Raw genomic sequence first — 26,904 nt, 5'->3', positions numbered from 1 at the left:
TGTTCATTGGAAAGCTTGCAAATAATGTACAAGAGGTAGAAAAAAAAACTGCTTGATAATATCCACACCAATTTTTTTTTTAGATTTTTTTAAAAATTTATTTATTTAACAGAGGTAGAGAGCGTAAGCAGGCAGAGCGGCAGACAGAGGGAGAGGGAGAAGCAGGCTCTCCGCCGAGCAGGGAGCCCGATGCGGGGCTCGATCCCAGGACCCTGGGATCATGACCTGAGCAGGAGGCAGACGCTTAACGACTGAGCCACCCAGGCGCCCCAACATCCACACCTATTAACCACTCTTGACCTTCTGGTATGTTCCTTATAGACCTTTCAAGGCAAATGAAAAACATTCTTCAACTTAAATCAGCTCATATGATGCATATGATTTGATTCTATAACATTTTTTCTCGTTCAGCACAGCAGAGGTACAGATGTCTTTCTGTGTTAGCACAGGTAGATCTACCTCAACCTTTCCATGGCTGCGTAGGACGACATTGTTCATTTCCCATGGATGGAGATTTAAGTCGGCTCCCGTATTTGATTTTCTCTTGTTTACCCATCTCTCTCCCTCCCTGGACAATACACTTCGTGAGAACAGAAAAGTTACCTGTTTGTGCGTTGCTGGCTCCCCCACACTGAGTAGGTTTGTGAGCAGATGGACAAGTTGCAGTGACCACACTTGTGCATACATCTGTGAAAACTAGTTTAATTACATTTGCAAGAAAATTCCTAAAATTGGGATTGTTGGCCTGCAAAGAATACACATTCTTAGGGGTTTTTTTTGTTGTTGTAGTTGTTCTAAATTGCCAAATTAGGGGCGCCTGGGTGGCTCAGTCGGATATGCGTCTGCCTTCGGCTCAGGTCATGATCCCAGGGTCCTGGGATCGAGCCCCGCATCAGGCTCCCTGCTCGGCGGGAAGCCTGCTTCTCGCTCTCCCTCTGCTTCTCCCCTGGCCAATGCTCTCTCTCTCACTCATTCACTCTCTCTTTCAAATACATACATACATACATACATACATACATACATACATACATACATAAATAAATTTATTTTAAAAATAAAATTTTTTTTAAAGATTATTTATGTATTTATTTGAGAGCAAGAGAGAGAGAGAGATAGACAGAGAGACAGAGCATGAGAGGGAGGAGGGTCAGAAGGAGAAGCAGGTTCCCCGCTGAGCAGGGAGCCCGATGCGGGGCTCGATTCCAGGACCCTGGGACCATGGCCTGAGCTGAAGGCAGCGGTTTAACCAACTGAGCCACCCAGGCGCCCCCAGCACATATTTTTTGAATGCCTACTATCTGTTAAGCCTTGTTCTAGGCTCTGAGGATACAGCAGTGAAAAAAGGAAAAAGGATAGACAAAGGTCCCTGTCCTTGTGGAGCTTATAGACCAGTTGGGGGAGACATACAATAAACAAAACTAAGAACTGTAGTGACGTGGAAGAGGCAATAAATGCAAGACGGGGTTAGAACGAACTCCAGGGAGGCAAGGGATCACCGCGTTCAATGGGAGCGTCAGGGGACACCTCCCTGACGAAGGTGACGCTTGAGCCAAGACGTAAGGAGGCGAGAGGACAAACTTGCAGATTTCTAACGGGAGAGCCATCCAGGCCGGAAGAGTCAGCAGGTGTGAAGTCACGGAGGCAGCCGTGAACCTGTGTCTGAGGAACAGCGAGGAAGCCAGGGTGGCCAGAACAGAATGAGCAATGAACGACGTGAGTAGTTGAAAATAAGGCCGGAAAGGTAACATTGGGTTGGGTTAGGTGGGGCCTTGAGGACTTTGGCATTCAATCTGTGTAAGAGAGCCCTGGGAAAATGTGAGCCATGCAGAACGGCAGTCTGAGGATCCACCTCCTACAGATGTGTAGGGCAGGGCACTCACGGGGCACTCACGGCATGCCCGCTTTTGGCCCCTGGCTTCCCCCAGGGGCAGTGAGCCTGGGGGCAAGAGCCAGGAGAGAGCTATCCTGTCAGCACCTGGCTTTGGACATCCCATAGCCTCCCTTCTGCTACGTTATATTCATTAGGAATGAGTCCCCGAAGACGGGCGCCTGGCTGGCTCAGTCGGTAGAGCACGCAACTCTTGATCTTGGGATCGTGAGCTCGAACCCTGTGTTGCACGTAGAGTTTACTTAGAAAAAAAAAAAAAAAGGAAGGAAGGAAGAAAGGAAGGAGTCCCTGAACCTGGCCCACATTCAAGGAGGGAGGTGTGAGAGAAAGAACAGCAGAGGACAGCTCCGAGGTCTTCGGCCTGAGCATCTGGAAGGACAGGGCTGACATCATCCAAGACTGTGACAGACGTGAGTGTGGGAGGGGATGAACTAGTTTGGCGGCCCTGGCTTGTGATGCCTCTTACTGGGTGGGGATATGGAGCAGCCTCCTTGAAGTCTATGGGTTATCCACTTCTGTTCTTCCCTCGAGTTTCTTGGGGCCTTGGCCCTCTGTTTTCGGATAACTTTGTCCCAGCTCTTGGTGGCACTATGGTCCTGCCTGGCGCTGTGGCCCCCCTCCATGGCTCCAGGGCTGGTCCTGGATGCCCCCGCCAGCTTCTCACTCTCAGGGGTCCTGGCTGAGCGGAGCCAGCGTGAGGCTGGGAGGGGCTCAGGAGTTCCGCTGCCAGGAGGCCTTGGGCCCTGCCCATTTCCAGGGGTTTGCAACAAATAGAGGACTCTGGGAGGCCGGGGTGAGGAGGCTCCCGCCAGAATCTTTGGATGGATCTGAGGGAAATGGCAGCTGGGGTAAGTAAGCTCTCCGGGCATCCAAGACATAACTTAACCAGCTAAGAACAGGCCTTGTCTTTCAAAAATAATCCTACAGGGGCGCCTGGGTGGATCAATTGGTTAAGCGTCTGCCTTCAGCTCAGGTCATAATCCCATGGTCCTGGGATTGAGCCCCATGTTGGGGTTCCCTGCTCAGTGGAGAGTCTGCTTCTCCCCTTCCCTCTGCTGCTCCCCCTGCTTGTGCTCTCTCCCTCTCTCAAGTAAAATAAATAAAACCTTAAAAAAACAACAACTTACTACCATTGACTCTTGCCGCCAAAAGCCTCCCTACGGCCCAGAGAAGGATCTATCTGGCTCCAGGCTCTGAGCACCCAGGGACCCTTCCCCACCTCCAACTTCCCCTCAATCTCCAGCAGCTCCCCAGCCGAGGACCCACAGATGCTTGGCTCTGGCTGTTGAACTTGATCTCAGCCATCCCTGAAACTCCCTGGGAATTCCCAAAGAAGCCAAGTGCCGTCTGCTGTCACCCAGCCTGGACTCCAGATTCCTGTGCCCTGGGGCTCCCATGGCTGCATGGTGACGCAGCCCCACCCTGACCTGTGTAGGCTCTGCCTACACCTGCCCAGCAGCAATTCGAGGCAGGGCCGGCCTGATGTGTGTGCGTGTGTGTGTGTGTGGGGGGGGTGTCTCTTAACCCAGTGCCCAGGGGAAATCTCCCCACCGCACAAAGGTTCGACTCCCCCACCTGGGACCACCATGTCACTGGACTCCCAGGGGGACCAACCCCCTTGGTTTCTTGAGAATGCCCCCACCTACCCCCCCCACAGCTCCAAAGACAACAGCGTGAATATGCACACATACCTCCCCCTCACCCCAGGTTGTAAAGCAGCAGGACCTCCCCCTACCTTCCTTAAAGAAGAAAAGGAAGCTTCGAGCTACCATAGAAACTATTTTAAAATGTGGTCCGAGGGGGAGAAGTGACAGAAGGACAGAGGGAGGAAGTAGACGGAAAATAGAGAAGCCCCGAGGTGCCCAACCCTGTGCAGGCGTTTGCTCAGCGAGTACTGATTGAGCACCCCGTGTCTGAGCCCCAAACACACCAAGTCTGGCTTAGCCTCAGTGGGGAGCGGGGAGTCAGACAACAGACAGATATATTTGTAAATGAGTGTTTGAGAGAGCAGAAGGTGCTATGAAGGAAGGTAAAGCAAACCAGGTAACAAGGGACGCAAGTCGCCCCACCAACTACTGAGTGACCTGGGACAGTCATGACAGTCTCTTCAGGCACCGACTGCCTTCCTCACAACAACCCTATGAGCTAGGTGTCCCTGTCCTGGCTTCCTGGAAAATGAGAGAAACTGAGGCTTTCAGGCCTTAGGCTGTGTTCCTGCTCAGAGAGCTGGGAAGGGAAGCCCCCTCCCCCGCCCTCCCCGCATCCCAGTGCATCCACACGTCTCTGTCCTACAGCTCAGCGGCTCTCTCTGAGCCTCAGTCTCCTGGCCTGCAAAATGGGAACGTAATGAAGTTCTCTTATGCCCAGAGATGACCACTATTCCCGTTTTGCAGTCCTGTATTTCTTTCTTTTCTTTTTTTTAAATTTTATTTTATTTATTTATTTTTTAAAGATTTTATTTATTTATTTGACAGAGAGAAAGATAGTGAGAGCAGGAACATAAGCAGGAGTGGGAGAGGGAGAAGCAGGCTTCCTGCCAAGCGGGGAGCCCAACGTGGGGCTCGATCCCAGGACCCTGGGATCATGACCTGAGCTGAAGGCAGACACTTAATGACTGAGCCACCCAGGCGCCCCTCTTTTCTTTTCTTTCTTTTTTTTTTTTTAAAGATTCTATGTATTTGACAGAGAGAGACACAGTGAGGGGGGGAACACAAGCAGGGGGAGTGGGAGAGGGAGAAGCAGGCTTCCCGCGGAGCAGGGAGCCCGATGCGGGGCTCGATCCCAGGACCCTGGGATCATGACCTGAGCCGAAGGCAGACGCTTAACGACTGAGCCACCCAGGCGTCCCAGCAGTCCTATATTTATTTCCAGACTTTTCTATGTGGATTTTTCAAAATGTGGGATTGTACTGGACACACCGATTTCTAAAAGTGTGTTATTTCATTTAATATAAGATGCACCTCCAAGATACAGTTTCTTCTGCGAACATGTCAAGTCGACTCCTTCAATAAAAGCTTCTGGGTTTACGGACCACCTGCTGTGTGCCAGGCACCACACGAAGGGCTTCCTGAGTTTTAGTCCCTCAGCAGCCCTGGGAGGTGGAAAACTTCACAGAGGCATTTGTCCGTGGCCACACAAGTTACGGAGGCAGGATCCAAACTCAGTGCTGAGTGACCCCCAGAGTCCTGGTTCTCACTCACCAGGCTGTAGGCTCCCTCTCCAGAAAAGGCTTATTTTATACCCCAAATGAAATTCTGCTTCATCTGAAGAGGTTAACAGACTTCCTGAAGTCTAGCTATAGACCCCAAGTCAGGCAGGACAGAGGGACTTGGGTTCAAGCCCCAGCCTTCCAATCTCTTGGCTATGTGGCCTTGAACCTGTTAGGACCCCTCTCAGTTTCCTCATCTGTGCAATGGGGACGCCTACCCGGCAGGGGTGCAGGAGGGTTATATGAGATCACCCAGGCAACACGCCCAGCCCACAGAGCTCTCTCGACAGCCTCTCACCCCGCAAAGGTACCCCCACAAAACATCCACTGGGCTGGCGTGGGTGACAGGCTCCTGAAGCCCCTGGCAAGGAGCTCAGGCACAACCCAGGAGAGAACAGCAAAGCCCTTTAATGGGTCCCTCCTGATACTACAAAGCCTCTCAAAGCGGGAGGATTTTCCAGATAAGGTGTCCCAAGGCTAGGATAAGAGTCTGGGATGGCGAGTGGAAAAGACGGGACGATCGAAAGCCTCACTGGCACCTGGTTCCCCCAGGTGGGCCCCGGCCTGGGCCTCGGCCTCCAAGGCTGGCACTTGGCAGACACACTTGGCCAGCCCTGGGGCTGCTCCCAACTCCTCCTCCTCCCCTCTCTCGCCTTGGGCAGGGGAATGCCCGCACCTACGGAAGGCCCTACCCTCAGTTCTCAGTCTTTTCAGGAAGACTTCCGTGGCCATCCTGGCTAGAAGATATGCTCCTCCCCCCCCCCCCCCCCCCCCACTGCCGGGCCTCACTGTCCCTCCTGGAGCACCTGTATGTGCCAAGCTGCCTGACGCCCTATCTTCCTGGAGGCTGCTTTCCCCTCCACCGGCTCCTCGATTTGGATGGGGACTCCCTGCTCGCATGTGTCAGCTCTAGATCCCCATCAGCTACCACCCAGCCTGGCATATGATGTCAATCAATATTTGTTAAATGAATGATCCAAAACAAAGTCATATCAAGGACAAAACTCAACCCTAAGTTGGTGCCGGAGGATCAACTGGACAGTGGATCTCTAAACCACTGAGAGAAGGGGTCACAGCCTCAGCAGGAGGGGTTCGGCTGGTGCTGGAGGATCCCAAGGCCGCTGGAGGCAGCTCCTTGGGATGAGCCCCCCCCCCCCCCCGCCCCGGGAAGGAAGGGCCTGTCCCGCCGTTTCATGGTGTTCTCTTAGAGAGCAGGATCCACAGCCCAATAACCCTGGGACAAGCCAGCAAATCCCTATGGAGAAGGGGAAACTGAGGCCCAGAAGGTTTGAGCCCAGCTGTAAAGGGGTGAAAAGGGCACTTCAGGACCTGGGCTTGAAACTCTCTCTGCTGCCCACGGTCTGGCTGGGTGGTCTCCAGCAGTTGGCATCCTTTTTTTTTTTTTTTTTTTTTTAAAGATTTTATTTATTCATTTGAGAGAGAGAGGACAGAGGACAAGAGTCGAGTCAGGGGCAGAGGGAGAGGGACAGGGGAAGCAGATGCCCTACTGAGCGGGGACCCCGACACAGGGCTCCATCCAGGACCCCGAGATCAGGACCTGAGCCGAAGTCTAAAGACGCCTAAACAACTGAGTCACCCAGGTGCCCCTATTTTTTTTTTTAAGTATTTTATTTAAGTAATCTCTATACCCCATGTGGGTCTCGAACCCAGGACCCGGAGATCAAGAGTCACACACTCCTCCAACTGAGCCAGCCAGGCGCCCTGGCCTCCTTTTTTAAAGCCTCAGTTTCTGGATCTGTAAAATGGGACCATACGTTCTCTCTGGCCTGTTCTGGGACCCTTGGTGGGTGCTCTGGTGTCTGTGATACCGGGATGGCCATTCCTGCTGCAAGAGGAGGTCGTGAGAATTACAGGAGATAATGCAAAGTGGTCAGCCCTGGGACTGGTGGTGCCTGCCACCCTTCCCCTAAGTGGGGTGGTGTTGTTTTCCTTCAACATCTAGCCCGGGGCTTTTTCTTAGACTAATAGGAAGCCAAGGCCAGATACAGGCCCCATTCTTATTCAAAAGTTTTTGCCTCCTTCTCAACTATTGGATCAGCATATTATCTTAGGACCTTGCAAAACAAAATATTTTCACCCACCCCTCCCTTGGGGACTTCTATCCCCCATCTGTCCCCGAACTGTCCTTCCTCATCCGCTCCACTAATGTTTCTTGAACACCTACTGTGTGCCTGGCCCTGTGCATTCAGCCTTGAGACCCCTCTGGAGGCATTCTCCCCCAGAGACGTCAGGCCTTTTTGGCCCACGGGACCCAGTGTCATTGTTTCGCTTCTACGAGGCTCCGAGGATGCATTTGGAGAGGTGCCCCGATCTTAGAGGGCTCCTCACTCCTGCCTGCAAGGCAGCCCGTGGCTCTCAGAGACGGTTGGGATGGTGCAGGCTTTGTGGAGCTTAGAGGTGATGTGATTTGGGGGTCCTCAAAGGATTTCAAAATCAGAAGATGCCAGAAGAGCCCCTAGGGAGGGGCCTTGAAGCTTAAACTCTGCTGGTGTTTACTAAGGATTATCTGCTGGTGGTCACAGATCAAGATCCCCTCTGATCCTCCCTATAGCCCTGCGGGTGGGGGGTGGGGTCAGCCCGTTGCGGCGATAACACTGAAGGAAAACTGGGCATCACTGCCAGTCACCCCAGAAGTGGGAAGAAGGGGTCAGGGGGCCCCAACAGGTAGCAAATGGCAGAACTAGGGGGAGGGGAGCTCCCCTGGACCTGCTGTCCCTCCGCCCTCAGAGACCGCAGGACTAAGGTAAACAAGCCTTGTTGTTGTGTCCTCGGGGCGGTGGTTACTTTGTAATCCCAGCCAGGTCTCTGCCTTCCTCGGCTTCTGCCCCGCTCCTGCGCTCCCCCTCAGCAGAGATCCTCCCCTCCCTAACCCTCCCCAGGGCTGGGGCCCACCCTCCCGAGAACCTTTCTGATTCTCCTTCCGCCCTAGGGGCTTGGCCCCACATTTCTTCTAGGGCCCAGGAGGCTCAGGGCAGGCAGACAGCTCCCACGGGGAAAGCCGGGGAGTGGGGGGATGGTGGGTGGTACGGGTGGAAGGCCGAGGTAGGGTAAAGGAGTGGGGTGCTGCTGCTGCTGCTGTTTCTACCAAAGGATCATTCTCAGTGTTCACATTCGCGACAAAGGCTCTCAAAGATACCTGATTCCTGGGGCGTCTGGGTGGCTCAATGGTTAAGCGCCTGCCTTCGGCTCAGATCATGATCCCGGGGTCCTGGGATCCAGCGCCACAAAGGGCCCCCTGCTCAGCGGGGAGTCTGCTTCTCTCTCTTCCTCTGCAGCCCCCCCTGCTTGGCCTCTCTCTGTCAAGTAAATAAATAAAATTTTTTTTTTAAAGATTTTTATTTATTTATTTATTTGAGACAGAATGAGAGAGCACATGAGAGGGGGGAGGGTCAGGGAGCCCGATGCGGGACTCGGTCCAGGGACTCCTGGATCATGACCTGAGCCAAAGGCAGTCGCCCAACCAACTGAGCCACCCAGGCGCCCATAAATAAAATCTTAAAAAAAAAAAAATACCTAATTCCAGGTGGGTGCCAAGGCAGAAGGAAATGGGGAGGGTTTTTTTTGTTTTTGTTTTTGTTTTTTTAAGTAATCTCTACTCCCAAAGTGGGACTGGAAACCATGAAGGGAACATCAAGAGTCACAGGCTCCGCCGACTGAGCCAGCGAGGAGCCCGAGGAATGGGGTTTTTTTCTTTGTTGTTGTTGTTTTTTTAAGATCTTATTTATTTGACAGAGCGCACAGAAGCAGGGGGAGCGGCAGGCAGAGAGGGGGAGAGGGAGAAGCAGGCTCGTCGCTGAGCGGGGAGCCCCATGTGGGGCTCAATGCGACGACCCTGGGATCAGGACCCTAGCCGAAGGCAGACGCTTAACCGACTGAGCCACCCAGGCGCCCCGAATGGAGAGTTTCTCATGGGTAATAGTCTGTTCTACAAGATGGAATTGTAGAGATGGCTGGTGGTGATCATTGCACGTTGTGTATTTAATACCACTGAACAGTACACTTAAAAACGGTTAATATGGTAAACTGTGTTATGTGTATTTTACCACAATAAAGAAAACTGAGAAAAACAAAACCAAACCTAACTCCCGAAAAGGCCAGCGCAGAGAGCCTGACTATTTGAGGGGGGGAGTTCCCGCTGTCGTCTGGTCCTCTCCGTCGCTCAGTTTTCTTATCGGTAAAATGGGCAAGGAAAAAAGCAGCGAGCCCTCAGGGCTCCGTGGAGGGCGAATGGGACAGCGGTGTAAAGATCCTGGATCGTTCACCCAAATCGGCGGGTGGATTCGTTCACCAGTACTCCGCGGCGCCTACCGAGTGCACGGCGGGGCTGGGTAAACTGCGGACGCTGACAGCGGGGTGCAGACAGCTAACACATCAAACTAGCAACCGAAAGCCCGGGGTCCGGGATTCAGAGCGGCGGGGCGGGAGCCGCGGCCCCGGGGGCGGGCCGGGGCGGGGCCCGGCGGTTTATAAGCTCGCGCCCCGGCGGCCGCCGCACACCAGACGCCTCCCGGCTCAAGCCCTTCGGCCGCCACCGCCGCCGCCGCCGCCTCCGACGCGAGGTGAGTCCGAGCCCCTGCTCTCCCTGCCGCGGCCCTCGCTCACCCCGCTGCCCTCCGCCCCTGCGCCCAGCCCGAGCCCGGCAGGCAGGCGCTCAGGGTGCTGCCCTGGGTGCCGAGCGGCTGGAAGCGTGGGGACCTGTGGCCAGGTTTTTCCGTCCCGGGCAGCTGTTGGGTGTGTCACTTTCGGGCGACGTTTCGGGACCCCGGCTCCGATACGCCCCCTCTCCGGCCGGGTCTCCGGGTCCCCGCCGGCGATGGTACCAGCCGCGGCCCCCGCGGGCCTCAGTCTCCGCGACTGTGCAATGGGGCGGCCCCCCCTGCGCCCCGCCCGGAGGGCCGGATTCCCCGTCGCCCCTCTCCGCCCTCCGGCGCGGCCTCCCGGGGTCCGGCTCCCACGCTCTCGGGGGGCCGTGCGGGGCCGGACGGGAGCGCGGGACCGCCAGCCACGGGCCGCGGCCGCACAGCCGGGTGTCCACCGAAACCTGGAAGATGGCGTCGGGCGCTGGCCCCCGCCGGGGCCCGGGGCGCCCCGAGTCGCCGCGCACCTGCGAAGGGCCGGAGAGAGGCTTTGTCGTGGGCCGCGGGGGGAAGTCCGGAACAGGAACTGCGCGCCGAGCGGGGCGCGGCCGCCGCCCCGCACCTGCCCTCGCCCTGCACAGGTGCGCCCCGCGGGCGCGCTCGGCGCTGCGGTGGCCGCGGGCGCGTTCCGTCCGGTGACCGGGAAGGGTCCCGCCGCCAGCCCCGCGCGCGGCCAAAGCAAGCCCGGGGGTGGGGTGGGGGCTCCGGGCTCTGTACGCTTTCGCTCCGAGCTTCGGTCTCCTGGGCGCGAAACCGCTTTGTAAACCGTTAATCGTTACTGTAATTTTCGCCGGAATGAGCCACCCCGGGGGGCAGGACGTTGTTGTTGCTGCCGCCGTTGTAACATTTCCCCCCGCCTACCCCCAGCACCTACTGTGGCCCGGGCCTTTGATCGGGTGTTGGTGAAGCTCCGCTCGGGCTCCCCAGGAAGGGAGGGTTATCAGCGTTATCCTTCCCGCGTGGGGTGGGGGGGGCAGGCAGTTGAGCTCTGTGCTGGCCGGCCTCCAGAGGCTGAGGCCTCATTTCACAGGTGGAGAAACTGAGACTTCGGTCCCGGAGGCAACATAAAGACTGTCAAACTACAAAGCCCGGGGCTGTTTTCTGGGAGTTCCGCCAAAACTCTCCACCCAGCCACCTTCCAGCTGTGTTGTCTTAGACGGGCTACTCCACCTCTGAGCCTCAGTTAGCCCATTCTGTAGAATGGGTCCCTGAGGTTTCCTCAGCAGGTGTGAGCACCCACCCAAGTGTTGGTGGCTGTGCGTGGCTTCCCTTAGAATGAACACTTTTAAAACCTTTTTTCTGCTTATCTTGGGCATGCCTTTGGGGTAAATTCTTAGGAGTGGTGCAGTTTAGGTGTTTATTGGTGTGGTTTTATACTTAGTTCCCTAAATGGTCTGTCTGAGGCCTTCAGCCGGCTGGGATTCCAGCCGTAGCCACCTGGCTGTTGGTGCAGCTCTTGCCCACCGCTTCAGCTCTCCACCCTTCCCTCCCCGCTCCAGGATCTGGGGATTTCCCACCCTTTTAACCTCAAGGTCACAGGGCTGTCACTGACTGCTTTACCTGTGGCTCCTTAAGCTTTACCAATGTTAATGTTGTACATGTTTATTTGGGCTTGTTTTTGGTGTAAATTGTCCAAAGCATCTGGGGAGATTGGATTTCCAGTCAGCGTCTCAGAATGCCCTGGGATGGGGGCACCTATTTAATCAAACTTCTAAGATGGCTGCCAGGTGATGTTTATATATATATATGTATGTATAAAATATTTGTTTATTTATTTGGTGGGAATTCTGGTCACAAGAATGTTTTTCCAAGCACCAAGGGTCCTGTGAGGCCCTCTGGGATGGAGGGGGACCTGAGACAGATGGAGCGATACACTCAGCACTGTCCCCATGGGTGTCATTCTTTTTCCCTGTGTCCGTTCACTTGCTTGCCTCCTGTGAGAAGTCTTCCCTGACTACCTCATCTAAAGGTGCAGCCCTAAAAAAGATACAAAAAAATAAAGGTGCAGGCCCTTCCTCTCTTCCTATTCCTCCTAGTTCCTCTGTGCAAGGACCTTATTGGACTGTTTCAGGCCACTGAAGATAGATTGAAATTACCCATTTGTGCTCACTTAGCATGACCCTACCCTGCAGCTCCAGAACGAGAGGACCAAAAGTCACACCCAGTGGAGTATCCCTAGCCCGTGGCACAGCCTGGGCACACTGGGAAGAGACTGGGTGGAGGGTTTTCTGCATGTTAAGTACCCGAAGTTTCTGGCGGTATGAAAGCTGGATTCACTGAGCTGCGGAGAAACCAGAGAGCAACGTGAGCCCATTTTTTCTCTGCTGGTCGGCTCATCTGTGGAAGGAGGTGCTTGGGGAATGGCTCCATCCGCTGGTTGAGTCTTGAAGCTGACCTCGGAGGTATTTTCCCCTCTCCCTGGAAAGCATCCTGTTTTTAGTGAACCTATTACGTTTGTAGACAATTAATGGCTTCTTGCTTCCCCTGCCTCCGAACATAGTGGATCCCACGAGAGTCCGGCTGTTTTTTTCTCTCTGCTCAGAACAATTCCAAGAGGTTTCAAGGAAGTCCCCGGCACGCTCGGGTTTTGTTGTTGGCAGCCACCAGGAAGCCGGCCGTGGGTCCAGAGGGGACACGTGTAGCCGCTCCCTCGTCTCTTTGTCCTGCGCTGGTTGGCTGGGGCCAGGCCCTGGGAGAAATACAGAATGTAAGCAAATAAGGCCACGGGCCCCAGTTCCTCGTTGGCACTGAGGCCGGCCCCAGAGAGGCCGGGGTGGGGGTCAGCGCACTGATGCAGGCTCAGGGAGGACAGCTGATTTTCCTAGTGTCAATATTAGGGTGTGACAATACAAAACACCCGCTGGGCCTTGCCGGGCACTGCGTGGTAAACCTGTTTTGCTGGAGGTGGGAGAAGACAGCCTGTCACCCAGACTGAGCGGAAGTGTGCGCTCTCGAGCCAAGGGCAGCCCACCGGGCTACCAACTGGAGGGCTGTCACTGGGATACAGATGTTTAGAATTGAGAGCTCTTGTCGTCCCCGCCCCCCCCCAAGATGTTGGCATTTGTGTGACTATGGCTTGGAGCTCAGAAGCAGCTAGATCAAGGTGAGGATAGACGTCTGCCAGGTTTCCCGTGTACGGAGGATGACGCATCAGGAAAACCCCAGCTCTGACTGAGGTGGCCAGCGTGGCACGCGCGTCTCCTGAGCTCCAGGCTCATAATCATCGTTGCCCATTAGTGGGCGCTTACTGTGTACCGCCCATGCAGCCTCTGCCTCCTCACAGCAGTACTTCTTGCTGGTGAGGGTGTGTGAGTCCAGGGTCTCCGAGCCAGGAATTGGCTGTCGCTGTGAGCCCAGCTCCCTTGTTTGGTTTTGCAGTATATTGTCTGCCCCTCCTGCCCCCTGACTGTCCCCGTTCACTAGGTCACCACTCTGAGCTGGGGCAGACAGACAGGTAAACATTTAATGAGACTAGAGTGGGCCAAGTGCCCAATCCAAGTCTGTTTACCGAAGGTGCTGGGACAGTGCAGATGAGGAGCAATTAATTCTGTCTTGGGGAGGGTGGGGCGGAGTTGCGTTCTGGGCCAGGACGAGTCCAGTGGGGAGCTGAGGACTTTGGCCCAGGGAGGAAACGGGAGCCCCCAAAGCATCTGCCTTCGGCTCAGGTCATGATCCCGGGGTCTTGGGGATCGAGCCCCGCATCAGGGAGCCTGTTTCTCCCTCTCCCGTTCCCCCTGCTTGTGCTCTCTCTGTCAAATAAATAAATAAAATCTTTAAAAAGGTGGGGGAGACCCGAAACTCTGGAATAAAGGACCCCCGAGGGCTGCATCTGCCTCTCTGGGCACCTCAGAGATTGGGCCCAGTAGGGCACAATCTTTTAAGTAACTTTAAACACTTTAACTTATTTTTATTTTTTCTTTAATGAATTTTAAAGTAATTTCTGTACCCAACTTGGGGCTCGAACTCACAACCCCGAGATAGAAGAGTCACACGCTCTACCAACTAAGCCATCCAGATGCCCCAAGAACTTCTTTTATTTTTTTATTTTTATTTTTTTTAAAAGATTTTATTTATTTATTTGAGAGAGAGAGAGAGAATGAGAGATAGCATGAGAGGGAAGAGGGTCAGAATGAGAAGCAGACTCCCTGCCGAGCAGGGAGTCCGATGTGGGACTCGATCCCGGGACTCCAGGATCATGACCTGAGCCGAAGGCAGTTGCTTAACCAACTGAGCCACCCAGGCAGGCGCCCAAGAACTTCTTTTAAATACATGCTTCTTAAACTTAAAAACTGCAGGTCCAGGTAGTATCTGGGCCCCCTGTCCTTTCTAATGGTGATGGAAAAGCAGAGGGGTCCACTTCGGTCCCCTTTTGGATGGCACTGAGGACTTTGAGAACCCCTGGGTTTTCCTTGCCTTGCCCCCTCCCCCCCCCCCGCCCCCAACCTGTTTTCTGTTCACTCCGTTGAACTGTGTATTGTAACAAAACACCACTGACTGGGTGGCTTGTAAACCACAAATTTATTTCTCACGGCTCTGGATGCTGGCAATCCAAGGCCAGGGTGCCGCTGACTTCCTGTATCCTTGAGTGGGGGACTGGGGGCCGGAAGGGAGCTCTCCGGGGCCTCTCTTAGAAGAGCACTAATCCCATTAGTGGGGCCTGCCTGATCTGATTGCCTCTTAAAGGCCCCACCTCCTGATACCATCACCCTGGGCTTTATGAATTTGGGAGTGGAGGACACAAACCTTTAGGCCACAGCAAACTGGTGTAGAGCCAATTTCAAAATCAGTCATCCAGAGAATTATTAATCTGTTCTACTTTATCCAGGTTGGGGCGTCTTTATAGATACTTGATCAGGAAAGGACCTAAAAAGAAAATCTCCCCAATGCTTGTTTTACGGACAAGGAATTAGGGGTCCAGAGGGGCTAAGGAACTTGTCCAAAGCCAAACGGCCAAGCCCAGACTAGGACGCAGGTGTCCCAGTAGCCTGAGTGCCCCTTGGTGCGGTGTCTCCCTCCGTAGGGAGTGAAGAGAAGCAGTGAGACGTGGGCATTTGCATAAATGACATCACAGTGGTTCCTCATCTCCTTCTTGTCTCTCAGCAGCTAACCATGACTTTTTTTTCTTTGTTAAAATTTTATTTATTTGACAGAGAGACACAGCGAGAGAGGGAACCCAAGCAGGGGGAGTGGGAGAGGGAGAGGCAGGCTCCCCGCGGAGCAGGGAGCCCGATGTGGGGCTTGATCCCAGGACCCTGGGACCATGACCTGAGCCGAAGGCAGACGCTTAATGACTGAGCCACCCAGGCGCCCCTAACCATGACTTCTTAACCTGTTACTGCAGAACCCACCTCTTTCCATTTTTTGCGGTGTCCCAAGTGCAGATTCGGGGAGGAGGGGGGCGCTAGTTTTGCATCATTTCCACTAAGAACCTGAGCGCGCTGAGCCAGGCCCAGCGTGGGGCCCTGGGGACCTGCCTGAATCAGTCCTGAGCAGCTCCCACCAAACTTTGACCTGAACTGGCTGCCAGGCCCAGAGAGCACCTCCCTGGGGCTGGAGGCCAGGTTTCACGGGGCTCCTCCCCTCTGGTTTGTGAGCAGCCCTTCGCTGGTCTCAGCCTCCTCTGTGGAGAGTGGATGGTGCTCCCCCCTCCCATAGGGCTCCAACATGCAAAGCGCCCCATGCTGTATGCGAACATAATGTGCTTACGTTCGCTTTCGAGCCGGCCTCAGGAGCTCAAAAAGCATGACCCTGACGCGAATCATGACCAATTGTCTGGCTCTGGCCGAGCCCTACATACAGGCCCAGTACGTTCATTCCATCACTGTTGAAATCAATGGAAACTATTCGGCATTTCAGGCCTTAGAGCAAGACTTTTTTGTGATTGTCAAAGCAGGCTTCCTTTTTTTTTTTTTTTAATTTGATTCCTTTATTTGAGAGAGAGAGCACACAGAGGGAGAGAGAGAAGCAGACTCCCCGCGAAATGGGGAGCCCAACATGGGGCTCCATCCCAGGACCCTGGGACCGTGGGATCACGACCTAAGCCAAAGGGAGACACTTAACCGACTGAGCCGCCCAGGTGCCCCCTCTTTTTGGGGGGGGTTGGCCTTCCTTTTTATTGTGTCAGCCTGTGCTGCTGGGTCGGTGTATTTTTGGAGCCCAGGGGTGGGTAGCACAATTGCATGGTCAGGAGGCTCTGAATTTCCGTTCCCCACCCTCCTGGGTCCCTGTCTGTGAGGTGGGGCTGACACCTCCTCCTTCTGGGGGAGGCTGGACTCAAAGCGATGCAAATAAGGACGTGGGTCACCAAGAGCAGACAGCTGCAGGCCTGGAGAGCACAGTCCTTGCCCGCCCCAGGCTGCAGAGGCCAAGCCGAGATTGGGCTTGTGCCCCAGCCCACCCCTCCCGTGGATGGCTCCTCCTGCAACCCCTGGGTCCAGGGTGGCTCAGGCCAGCACCTGCTCTGGGGCTCAGGGGGGAGGACCCAGTGAAGGTGGGGTGGCAGGACTGGGAGGGTCTGTGGCACCAGGGGCCCATTCCAGGTTACCACTTTCCAAATTACTGAATAACTCCCACAGCCCACCATGGGTGAATTTCCAACTTTTTACCTGAAACACCTTTCTCTCTCCTCTCCCTCCTTTCTCTCACTCCCTGTCTTTTTTTTTTTTTTAAAGATTTTATTTATTTGAGAGAGAGAGAATGAGAGAGAGAGAGCACGAGAGGGAAGAGGGTCAGAGGGAGAAGCAGACTCCCTGCTGAGCAGGGAGCCCGATGTGGGGCTCGATCCCGGGACTCCAGGATCATGACCCGAGCCGAAGGCAGCCGCTCAACCAACTGAGCCACCCAGGCGCCCTCCCTGTCTTTCTTTGCCCCAGTTGCTTCTCCATCACCAGGGAACGGAGCCGTGCCCACCTCAAAGGAGTGGTTTTGGGCATCTGCAGGTTCCTAATGGTGGAGGCCGGAGGCCGGAGGTGGGACTTCACCACCAGGTGAGGAGGCTAGGGCTGGGGCTTGATTCCTGAAATAGACCTTTAAGACAGGCCTTTTCCAGGGGTGCCCGGGTGGCTCAGTCGGTTGAGCGTCTGACTCTCAGTTTTAGCTCAGGTCGTGATCTCAGGGTCCTGCACGGGGCCCGGGCTCAGCACAGAGTTCGCCTGAGATTCTTCTCTTCTCCCTCTGCCCCTCCCCCTGCGCTCACACACTCTCTCTAAAATAAATTAAATCTTTAAAAAAAAAGAAAGACCTTTCCATCTCAGGAAAATTCAAGCTGTTGCCTCAAAACAATGATTTTTGCTTTAGTTTTTGAATCCGCGATCCCAGCACACGCATGGTAGTAAAAGTTAAAGAACACAAGCTCACAGAGTTAAAAATTCAGTTCCCTTCCCACATCTGTCCCAGAGAGGTCCCTTCCTCTCTTTACTAATCTCCTTGCCTCTTGAGGGGATGATCTATGCAGATGGAAGTATTCATCTGTTTAGGTTTGTTTTATATGCACGCGTGGCTGCACGGTTACGTTCTGTTTCTTTTTTTTCTTTTTTTTTTTTTAAAGATTTTATTTATTTATTTGAGAGAGACTGAGAGATAGAGAGCACGAGAGGGAAGAGGGTCAGAGGGAGAAGCAGACTCCCTGCTGAGCAGGGAGCCTGATGTGGGACTCGATCCTGGGACTCCAGGATCATGACCTGAGCCGAAGGCAGTCGCTTAACCAACTGAGCCACCCAGGCGCCCTTACGTTCTGTTTCTGCTGTGTGTGTAGCCCTGTGCCTTCTAGGTCCCAGCACAGCAGCACCTGCAGACCCCCTGCTTAACGGTTTTCAGGGCTACAAGGTACGTACAGGGGTGTATATGCAGGATGCATCCTAGCATTCAAAGGTTAGGTGCACTTGTGACTCTAGTGGATCCTAATCTCCCACTCTGGGTTTGTTGACTCCTTAGCCAGCCTAGGAGTCCCTGCTCCGTGGCAGGAAGTGGGCAACAGCTGTGTCTCTTAATCCTCTCAGCTCTGGGAGGCTGTGCCGTTTCCACGCAGGAGAGCTGTCTCTGATCAAGGCTCAATCAGGTCACACAGCAGTGGCAGAGCTGGGACTGGAACCGGGGTCTGTCTTGGCTGAGGTCTGGGCTTTTCTGCTTGAGCTCACCTGATGCTCTGCACACTGGGTGCTCCATAAACCAGCCTGCGCACCCCCTGCCCATTCCTGGGCAGCAGCAGGGCTGGTGATGGGCTCAGGTGTGGGTGGGAAACCCCAGTGGGGTTTGAGGCCGGAGTAGGTCTCAGCTCAGCTGGGTCCACCCAGCAACCACTGGCCTGGCACCCAGGACTCCAGTGACCAGGTGGTATTCATAAGGGCCCCAGAGGTGTCACCAGCTGTTCCTGCTTGGCAGCCAGGTATGCAGGAGATACGGGCATCCTGAGCTCTGCGAGTAAGAGCATGTTCCTGATGGCTTTTTTTTTAAAGATGATTATTTATTTGAGAGGGAGAAGGAGCGTGAGCAGGGGGAGGGGCAGAGGGAGAGGGAGAAGCAGGCTCCCCACTGAGCAGGGAGCCTGACACGGGGCTCAATCCCAGGCCCCTGAGATCATGACCTGAGTCAAAGGCAGATGCTTAACCACCTGAGCCACCCAGGCGCCCCCCCCCCCCCCCCACGGCTTTTTCCACAGAGTGTGTAGGCGGGTGAGAGTGTAGACTGCAGCCTGGGTGGGGACACATGGCTAGGTGTCCCTTCCTTTCTCCCAAGAACGGTTTGAAACTGCTTGTTTGCGAATCTGCTGGAAAAAAACCAGATGCTCAAAAGCAGTCCGGGCTCCTGGGCTGGCAGCTTCCTCGGTACTGGGCCATGTTGGGTCATTTGACGAATGTGCTCTGTGTTGTGTGCTGGGAACCAGACTGGTAACAGTGGTAGCTCTTGGTCTGTTGCCTTATTAACACAGCATTAACACATTAACACAGATTCCGTCATTGGGTCCTCCCAGCGGCCGCGGAGACACGCATTCCTGGTACCGTCATTTAGAAGGGAAGAAGCTGGAGACACAGAGTGCACGCTCCCAAGTCGCCACAGGGGAAGAAAGAGCCACCCACCGTGTGGTTGGTTGGAGATGGAAGGGGGCTGCCTGAGCTCCCGGAGCCCTCTGGCCTGGCCCCGATGAGCTAGGAAGGCAGGGCTAGGGCTGAGTTCTTTGGGGACCAATAGCAGTGCTCACAGAGGCCCAGTGTCCAGTGTGGAGGGAGCAGGCGCTGAGATGGGGGCTGGCAGGGTTGGGGCTGGGGAGGTGGCCGGGGGGAGAAGAGGGCCCTGGTAGCGGCATGGCACGGGCCCCGAGGGGAGCGATGACCGGGTCAGATCCGGAGAGAGTCCAGTGGGGACTGGACGCCAGCCGCGCGGCTACGGTAGAGCTGGGCCGGAGGTGACCGGCACTGGCCACACTGATTTCGCCCACTCAGATCTCAAGCCCCAAGGCCAGCCCAGGCCTGTCTGGTGAGCCTTTCATGAGAATCCTTACCCAGGGCTTGGATCAGGCCCTGAGGAGAGTGGGTGCTCAACCATCAGCCGGGGTTAGAACAGGCAGTTGATGCTGGTGCTTGCCCGGAAAATGAACCCCATTAGTTTGCGATTATTATCCCCATTTAACAGACAAGGAAACTGGAGGCCTTGCCCCAGATCGCACCACAGCTCAAGTGAGTCGTTGGGTCAGGAGGTTAACCCAGGATCCCCCCACCTGTCTGCTCAGACAGAGCAGAGCTCATCGAACACAGGCCTCGGGGCCCCATTTCCACTTGGTGCCGGGGGAGTCTGAGAATGTCTGCTGGAGGCCGAGGAATTTGGGACAGGGAGTCAAGGGGAGGCTCAGAGGCCACGTGCCCAAGGAAGTCCCACTGTGGCCCCTCGGCTTCCGTGAGGCAGGGGTTTCCGTGGGAGCACACAGCAGCCTCTGGGAAGAGAACAGCCCCTTGCTGGGGTGTGGTGTGGCGGGGAAGAGGGGGGCCCGGGGGCCCATGCAAAGGAGGACTGGGACTACTTTTCCTGGGAAATTGCCATTTGCGTAGACACCAAGACCCCTGGGGCCTGGGGGCAGCCGCAGGAGGCTCCAGTACCCTCCTGTGAGCTCAAGGGCACACGGACCCACAGTGCTCACGACCTATGCAGTGGTAAAATAACCTCCTCCACATGAAAGTTGGTTCCGGCTGTCCGGGTCCTTCGTGCCTTTCAGTGGAGTTTTTACGTTTTTTCCATAAGTTTTAAAGCATTTTTTTAAAATCAGATTTCGTTCCTGACTAAAAGCCTTCTGTGTCTGTAAATACGTGTCTATCTGCTCTGTATTTTCTAGTTGCCTTGTGGGTATTGATTTTTTAAATGTTGATCTGGTATCTGGCAACCTTGAAAGTCTTGGTGGTTCTAAAAGGTGATTCTCGGGGCCCCTGGGTGGCTCCGTCAGTTAAGCTCCGGTCGTGATCCCAGGGTCCTGGGAGGGAGCCCCGCGGGGGGGCCTGCCTCTCCCTCTCCCACTCCCCCCCCCCCCGCTTGTGCTCTCTCTCTGTCAGATAAAATCTTCTGAAAAAAAAAACAAAACAAAAGGTGATTCTTTGTTTTCTACATAAAGCCTTATTTCATGTCCGCTAGAAATCTCTCCTGTCTTACTGAAATGATCACATTTTCTTTAGCGGCTTGAATGTCTTTTATTCTTGGAGCAGCTTCCTCTAACTCGCTGAGGCTGTGTCCAAAGTCAGCTTCGTTGCCTTTTGTGCTGGTGCCGCTGTCCCCCGCCTCCCGGTGTTCTCCTTTCTGTCTGTTTCTTTCTTTTTCTTTTTTAGATTGATTTATTTGCTGATTGAATAGGGTGTCAGTGCCAGGGTGTGGCTGGAGGTGGATCCCCCCCCCCCCCCCCCCCCGGGACTGGGGTCTGCAAACCCCCTCCCCCCTCCCCGCCCCCGACTACAGCAGGGGCTTCCAACCATACTGGTTTGTGATCTAGCTTTTTTCAAAAGGATTGTTGAAGAACTTTACATTGTAGAGGGATCTAGATTCAGCGCATAGATTTTCTTTTTTTAATGTAAGCTCTGTGCCCAACTCGGGGGTCGAACTCAACGACTCCGCGATCAAGAGCCGCATGTTCTACCGACTGAGCCAGCCAGGTGCCCCCACGCCTCATAGCTTTTAACTGCTGCCTGGCGTTCCCTGGACGGATGTAGAAGGATCATGCGCTTCAGAACTGTACCTGCAGTGCTATTAAGTTGCTAGCAGTATTTTAAGGTTTTTAGAAATGCCACGTGATCCCCCCCTGTTGGGTTCAGGTTCGTGCTGGCTGGCTGGGTTTTTTTTTGGGGGGGGGGTCCTCAGGCCTGCATGCTTTTTAACAGGGCCTGCAGGTGCCCTCAGCAGGTGGTAGCACCCTCCCTCCACCACCAGGACCCCGCAGGGGAAGGTGCTGTCCTGACAGGTGTGGGTGGCATATGTCAGGCCATGGGCCCTTTGTGGCTGTTGTGGCTCTGTTTACATGTCGGATCTCTCCAGCCCTCACTCCTGCTAGAGCTGGCTTTCAAGCTGGGCTTTCATCTGGAACAGACCTGAGCCTCTACTGGCTTTCCCTTAGGAAACTGAAGCAGCCCTCTTGAGACAGATTCTGGGCACATACTCTCTCTAGAACAATGCTGTTCTTCTGTGGTATCCTTTCTCAAAGGCCCCAGACCCTCAAATACCTGTCTGCCCTTGATGATATTGCAGCGTGTCCATCTCTTCGACCATGTTTTGAATTCACTGTTGAGAATAACTTGTCTAGACTCGTGCCGAGACACGTGGAGGATGCACACTTACCTCTGTGCCCTGGCTTTGTGTCTCCAGTCACCACCCTTTAATGCTGAGAGCAAGTCGTGTGCGCACCCTTGCCTAGACTCTGTGTCCCCGGCGGGCGCCCGTGCATGTCCTGCCGACTGTTGATCCACCTCAGGGACGAACGCTGTCCACCCCGGCCAGGGGCAGCAGCGAGACTCAGCTCTGTCCCTTCTTGGCTTAATCGTGAACTTTTCCAAGTGTCTGTCTTAATGAATAGCTACCTTGAAGGTTAGGGGTCCAAGGTTAGGGGTCCAAGATAATGAGAGGGTTCTATCCACTCAGAGCAGGCTAATGTGAAGAATTACAGAATTTTTAAGAACCGGGGACATTCTTGTAAGACAGTGGCTTGAAGTGCCGAGGTCCCTCAGCATCACACAGCTACAAGGTGACAGCTGGGATTTGAGCTCGGGTCCCTTGGTTCCATGTTCTTCACCCTTACTCTGGCCCTAAGGCTGTTCAGTGTGGTGTGGGGTAAAGTGTGGTGAAACGGGGTCACAGATTCCTACCCAGCTGCCTCAGGGGAGGATGTAAATAAACACTTCCGATGTTGGAATCCACAGTTGTCACAGGGGGGCCTTTGGCTGCAAGGGACTGGAAACTCAGTGAATTGTGACTTGAACGAGTTGGGTTTTATTTTTCTTACACTATTAGGGTGGCTGTGGCTTGTATTTTTGCAGGCGTTCGAGAATGCCATCAGAGAGCCAGGCTCTGTCCCTCTCTCGTCGGCATTCCCGGCGTGTTGGTTATCCCTGTGTCGAGCACCTTGGTGTCATAAAGTGGCTGCTGCAGCTCCCGCCTTCCCTCCTGTGTTGAAGGCAGCAAGGGGCGGGGAGAGGAGCTGCCCTGGCTGAGGCTGCTCCCTTTCAGCCTCCCCTTGTCGGACCTTGGAGACCTCATTGCCCGGAACCGGGTTGCATGCCCACCACCAGCTGCAAGGCATGCTGGGAAACTGAGGAGCAGGAGAGCCGCGGTTGGCTTCGACGCACAAGGGTTCAGTCAGTCTGTGTCTTTCTCCCCCAGAGAAGAAATGTCCCGCACAGGACCCCTCTCCAGGAACCTCTCTTGGAGCACCTTCCTGCGGGAGCGTGGCCCGGAAGTGCTGGAGGTTCCGGGCATGACTGATCTCATGGAGTACTATGATCCGGGGCCCTCCCCTAACAGGTAGGTCCCGGGAACACTCTGCGGGCCCCACCCACTCCCAGTTCTGGCCGTTGACCCCCAGGGTCCGGTTAGAAGAGCAGGACTTCTGGGCCCCGCAGGCAGGCCTCCAGGGCGGAAAGTCCCCAGGTGTGGTCCTGGAGGCTTGTGCCCCAGGCGCGGCCGCCTCGCTCTGATGTCAGCCCACAGAGGCCCTGGGCGTCCAGCACATTCCCAGGATGGACTTAAACCTGTGGCTTTAGGACCGGGTATCTCCTGGCCCTCACTGACCATGATCACCTCGTCAAGGCCTCTTGGTGAGATGGCTCTAATTTAGGAGATGAGAAGCAGCCCGAGGAAGCCCCTTCGCACGGAACGCCTGGCCCGGGCTCCCGGGCAGTGGAGAGGGGATCTTCCCGGGACCGGCCCCAGGGTTCCAGGTGCTTCCCTTCTGCTTCAGGCCTCAGGATTCTCTTAGTCTTTGGGTCATTAGCCCTGGGCATTGGGGCTGGCTGGGATTTTAGAGCTGGAGGGACCTGAAAAATCTGCCTCTTGCCCTGTCCCTGCTCCACTTGGGAGAGGACAGTAGGGGACGTTCAGCCTGGGGCAGTGTCTTCCTGAGGTCCCAGGGGGTGAGGTGGGACCTCAGCCCCCCCACCTGGATTGCCAGCCAGACCTCCCCAGCCTCCCATTCGAGCTTCCGGCACCCCTCAGCTAGAGAGCATGGACCCCGGGGAGACTGGGCAGGTGGCTGGGGCTGAGCTGGGAGCCACTGCGAGGCCTGTCTGCCTGGAAATTCCCGGGTGGAATGTGGGCAAACCCCTGGGAGCAGGGCTGAAGCCAGCCTGGAGGGAGCGGTGGGTGTTGGACCTGGAGCTCAGGAGCGAGTGCTCTGACCTCCTTCCGTCCAGCACTTGGGTCAGTGAATGGCGGGCGCTGGCCGGCCCCTCCTTTCTGAAAGGGGTGATGACAGCAGGTGGGTTCAGGATTGGGGAGCAGGGAACAGGTCCTAGAATCTAACCTCACAAGGAGGAGGGTAAATCGAGACCCTGTGGGAAGCCAGTCCCAGATCCCGGGGGGGTTCAGGAGCCCCGACCTGCCCAGCCCCCACTGCCCACCTTTCCCGGCAAAGCTCCCGGTGGGTGGCCTCTCCCAGGATCCTCCAGCCTTCAGTTTTCCTTGGAGGGGAGGGCAAGGCCGTAACAGGGGGGAGGCCAGCCTGCTGATCACACGAGCCCTAAATGTCTCTGCCCTCCCACAGGAGGGGCCCGCGCTTCAGGGAATCCGCCCGGGGATGGGACCTCGCTGGTCTCTTCTGAACCAAAGTGGGAGCCAGAGGACGGGTGTGTGAAGGTTCCCACCTTGCTCTGTGTCACCCCTTGCCTCCCAGAAACTGGGGCCCCGCTGGCCAGGTTGGCCTGGGTATGTGGGGGTCACCGCACAGCCACACCCCTAACGGCCCGTGCCCTCCCCGCAGCACCAACTCCGACGAGGTGGCCATGCGGCTGGCCTTCATCGGGGACGAGATGGAAGTGAGATGGATGCTCCCCCGCGTTGGCGAGATGCCCGGGATGGCCATGTACAGGTGGGCGGCCCCCCAGGCCCTGGGAGGAGGCAGCCCCCCTCCCAGGCAGCCGTGCATCCCCCCACTAGGAGCCCCCAGCCCCTGCGCCTGGGCAAGAAAGCAGAACCCAAGTGCCCTTCTCTGCTGCTTCATCAAGCCAAGAGCGAACTTTCCCAAGAGGGTCTTGACTTAAAAGGCTGACAGGAAATGGTGAGCTCAGCGGAGCTGTGTGCTGCTTGGAGGCCTCTGTCCTGAGCACACTACTTTCATGATTTGCTGGCACATCTCTGTGGGTTCTCAGATGCTCCCAGAATTTCTCAAGGTGGGGGATGTAAAACCCTTACCATCGAGACCACAGCGATTGTGGTTTCTTGGTCCCCCAGAGAGGCAGCCTTCTGTTGGGGTGCCCGGGCCTCTCTCAGAGCAAAGATCCTCTGGAGGGAGGACCTGCCTCCATGGGCCTGTGGGTGGTGGAGGCTTTTTTCCACGCGGCCAGCTCCAGAACCCAAGACCAAACCCCCAGTGGGTGGGCGGGGGGAGGAAAGGGGAAATCAGATGAATTTGGGACCAGAAATGGCCCATGGAGAGAGATACTCGTTGACGGAGCCACCAGAGAAGGGGGCTAGAGCGGCACTGGGTAGGAGGGGACACGGCCCTCTTCTCCCCACAGGGGTCCCCTAAAGTAAAGGCCATCGTGCCCCTGTTCGTGCAGTAATGGCCCTGCTTCCCCTCTCCTGTCTTACAGCTTGGCTTTTACCTACAACCAGACAGGCCTGAGAGGTGTTCTTAGAAGTTTCATGGATGGTCTCGGCAACCTCAGGGAGAGCATGCGGATCTGGAGCTTCCTGACCTTCCGGAACAGGGTAAATAAACCTTGAGATGTGGTGACCTTGCCTTACCCTCCTGCACATGATAACTGCAGCTATGGAGCAGCCCCTCCATAGGGCGTAGCCTGTGGGTGCCTGCGACCCCTCCGCTCCCTATTGTCTTGTCTCTGCTTCCCCTCTTCGGCTTGGAGGCCCCTGGTTTATGGACTCCGAGCTTGAAATCTTGCGCGCGTTTGCCTGCGTGCACACCCGTGCTCGTGCTCTTCCCTCCGCCTGCTCCGCCCTCCTCTGCCCAGCAGGTGCCCCTCCTGACCCCTCCTCCTTCCTCCCTCCCATCGGCCCCGGGGAGGGTCCCTCGCGCCCCCCTGTCCCCAGCCGACTGGCAGCTTCTCCTGTCAGTCGTGTCCTGAGCTCTTTCCCCACCGCGCCTGTGCCCGTCTTCCTGGTTTTTGTCCCAGACCGGTCCCGTGTGCAGGTGCTCCCGTGTCCCCCACCTTCCCTGCCATGTTCACCACCCCAGCTCTCGGCCGTGCAGGCTCTTCCCTGTGTCCACAGAGGCATAGGAGGCTCTGCAGATGGAGCACGCACGCCTGGCTGGAGGGCCTCACCTGTCCCCCCCCTTCATCCCACAGGTGCCCCCCAACCCAGGGCGCGGGCTGGTGCTGTCCCTGCTGCTGCTGCTGGTGCTGCTGCTAGGCTGGGGGCCCCAGCTCCAGTGACGCAGCCGCTGTGGGGGTGGGAGTGGGGGCTGGCCCCCCCCCCCCCCGACTGCCACCCTGGAGGTGGCCTTGTTGGTTTTGTTGTCTTTTTAACTGTTTTCTGATGATCCCTTTTTTATATTTAAACTCTGAGTGCTGGGACACTACTGAGGTTTCATGCTAGTTTTTTTCTTTTCCTTTTTGTAAGAGAAATGAATTCATTATACCTCTGGGGTCGTTACTGGTTAACTGCCCGTGGACCTGCTCTCCTGGCCCCAACCCACCATGCCGGGGCCTGTCGCCGGAAGGTGGGGGGTCCTGCGGGGTGTGGGGGGGGAGTGCTGGCCACACCCCCATGTCTGTGATGCCCGGGACAAAGAGAATCTGCTGGAAGAGATTCTGAGGGGTGAGGAGAGCTCAATAAAATGTTGGTTTCCAGCTGGTCTCTGGTCCTCTCTGGGGGTTTGCCGTGTGGGCTCCATCTTGCCCCTGGCGGGAGAATCAGGGGGGAGGGGAGAGTAAGGGCGGGGTGTGGGCCTAGCCACCTGTGCGTGACCACACACCTGCAGGCTCTTAACTGCACCTGCTGTCATGAAGTTTGGCCCAACACAATCATGTTTACTCCTGCTCTTGTCATGCCTGGTGCCTGAAATCTACCATTAGGGATTATTTCCTTTGGGCTGTCAGCCTCTTAAAATTGGGCTGCCTGCCCTCCCCACATTGGCTCATCCAGCGCTCCCTGCCGGAGCAGTGCAGCCTGTGGGGCTACTCACATAGGTGTGCTGGGGAGAAGGGGCTGGACGAGGGGCACCCACCATGTGGGCTCAGCCTGCCGCAGACCTGGGCCTAGTGCTGTTTCTAGACTGTGTTAGGTGCTCTCTCCAGAACTTGCGCTCTTGACTCCCCCCAGCTTCCGCCCCCCGCCCCCCCCCCCCCCCCCCGCTCCACAGTCCCTCGTATTTCAAATGCCAACCCTGGGCTGGGGTGAGCCCCCCATCTTCTGCAGCCTCCTCTTCTGTCCCCTTCAGGTCCTGGATTTGGAGAGCCTTCTTTACCCACTCCCAGCTGCCCCCTCCGACCCTCATGACTGAAGGGACCCTC

The 26,904-nt window shown here is 55.8% G+C and overlaps 1 protein-coding gene across 1 annotated transcript; it reads left to right on the top strand.

Annotated features, from left to right (window-relative positions):
• The first annotated feature begins 9,624 nt into the window (after window positions 1-9,624).
• BIK (BCL2 interacting killer) lies at window positions 9,625-26,234 on the top strand. The gene is made up of 5 exons (XM_027594577.2): window positions 9,625-9,676; window positions 22,598-22,738; window positions 24,192-24,299; window positions 25,024-25,141; window positions 25,738-26,234. The coding sequence occupies exons 2-5, from the start codon at window positions 22,605-22,607 to the stop codon at window positions 25,822-25,824; spliced, it is 447 nt and encodes a 148-aa protein (XP_027450378.1). The 5' UTR covers window positions 9,625-9,676; window positions 22,598-22,604; the 3' UTR covers window positions 25,825-26,234.
• The last annotated feature ends 670 nt before the right edge of the window (window positions 26,235-26,904 follow it).

Source organism: Zalophus californianus, chromosome 9 (assembly GCF_009762305.2).
Source record: "Zalophus californianus isolate mZalCal1 chromosome 9, mZalCal1.pri.v2, whole genome shotgun sequence".
Taxonomy (NCBI): Eukaryota; Metazoa; Chordata; class Mammalia; order Carnivora; family Otariidae; genus Zalophus; species Zalophus californianus.
This window is presented reverse-complemented; position numbering and strand designations above follow the sequence as displayed.

Coding starts and splice junctions, on each gene's coding strand:
- BIK (XM_027594577.2), top strand. CDS start 22,605: ATGTCCCGCACAGGACCCCTCTCCAGGAACCTCTCTTGGAGCACCTTC. Junction 22,739..24,191: donor CCGGGGCCCTCCCCTAACAG/GTAGGTCCCGGG, acceptor CCCTCCCCGCAG/CACCAACTCCGACGAGGTGG. Junction 25,142..25,737: donor TCCTGACCTTCCGGAACAGG/GTAAATAAACCT, acceptor TTCATCCCACAG/GTGCCCCCCAACCCAGGGCG.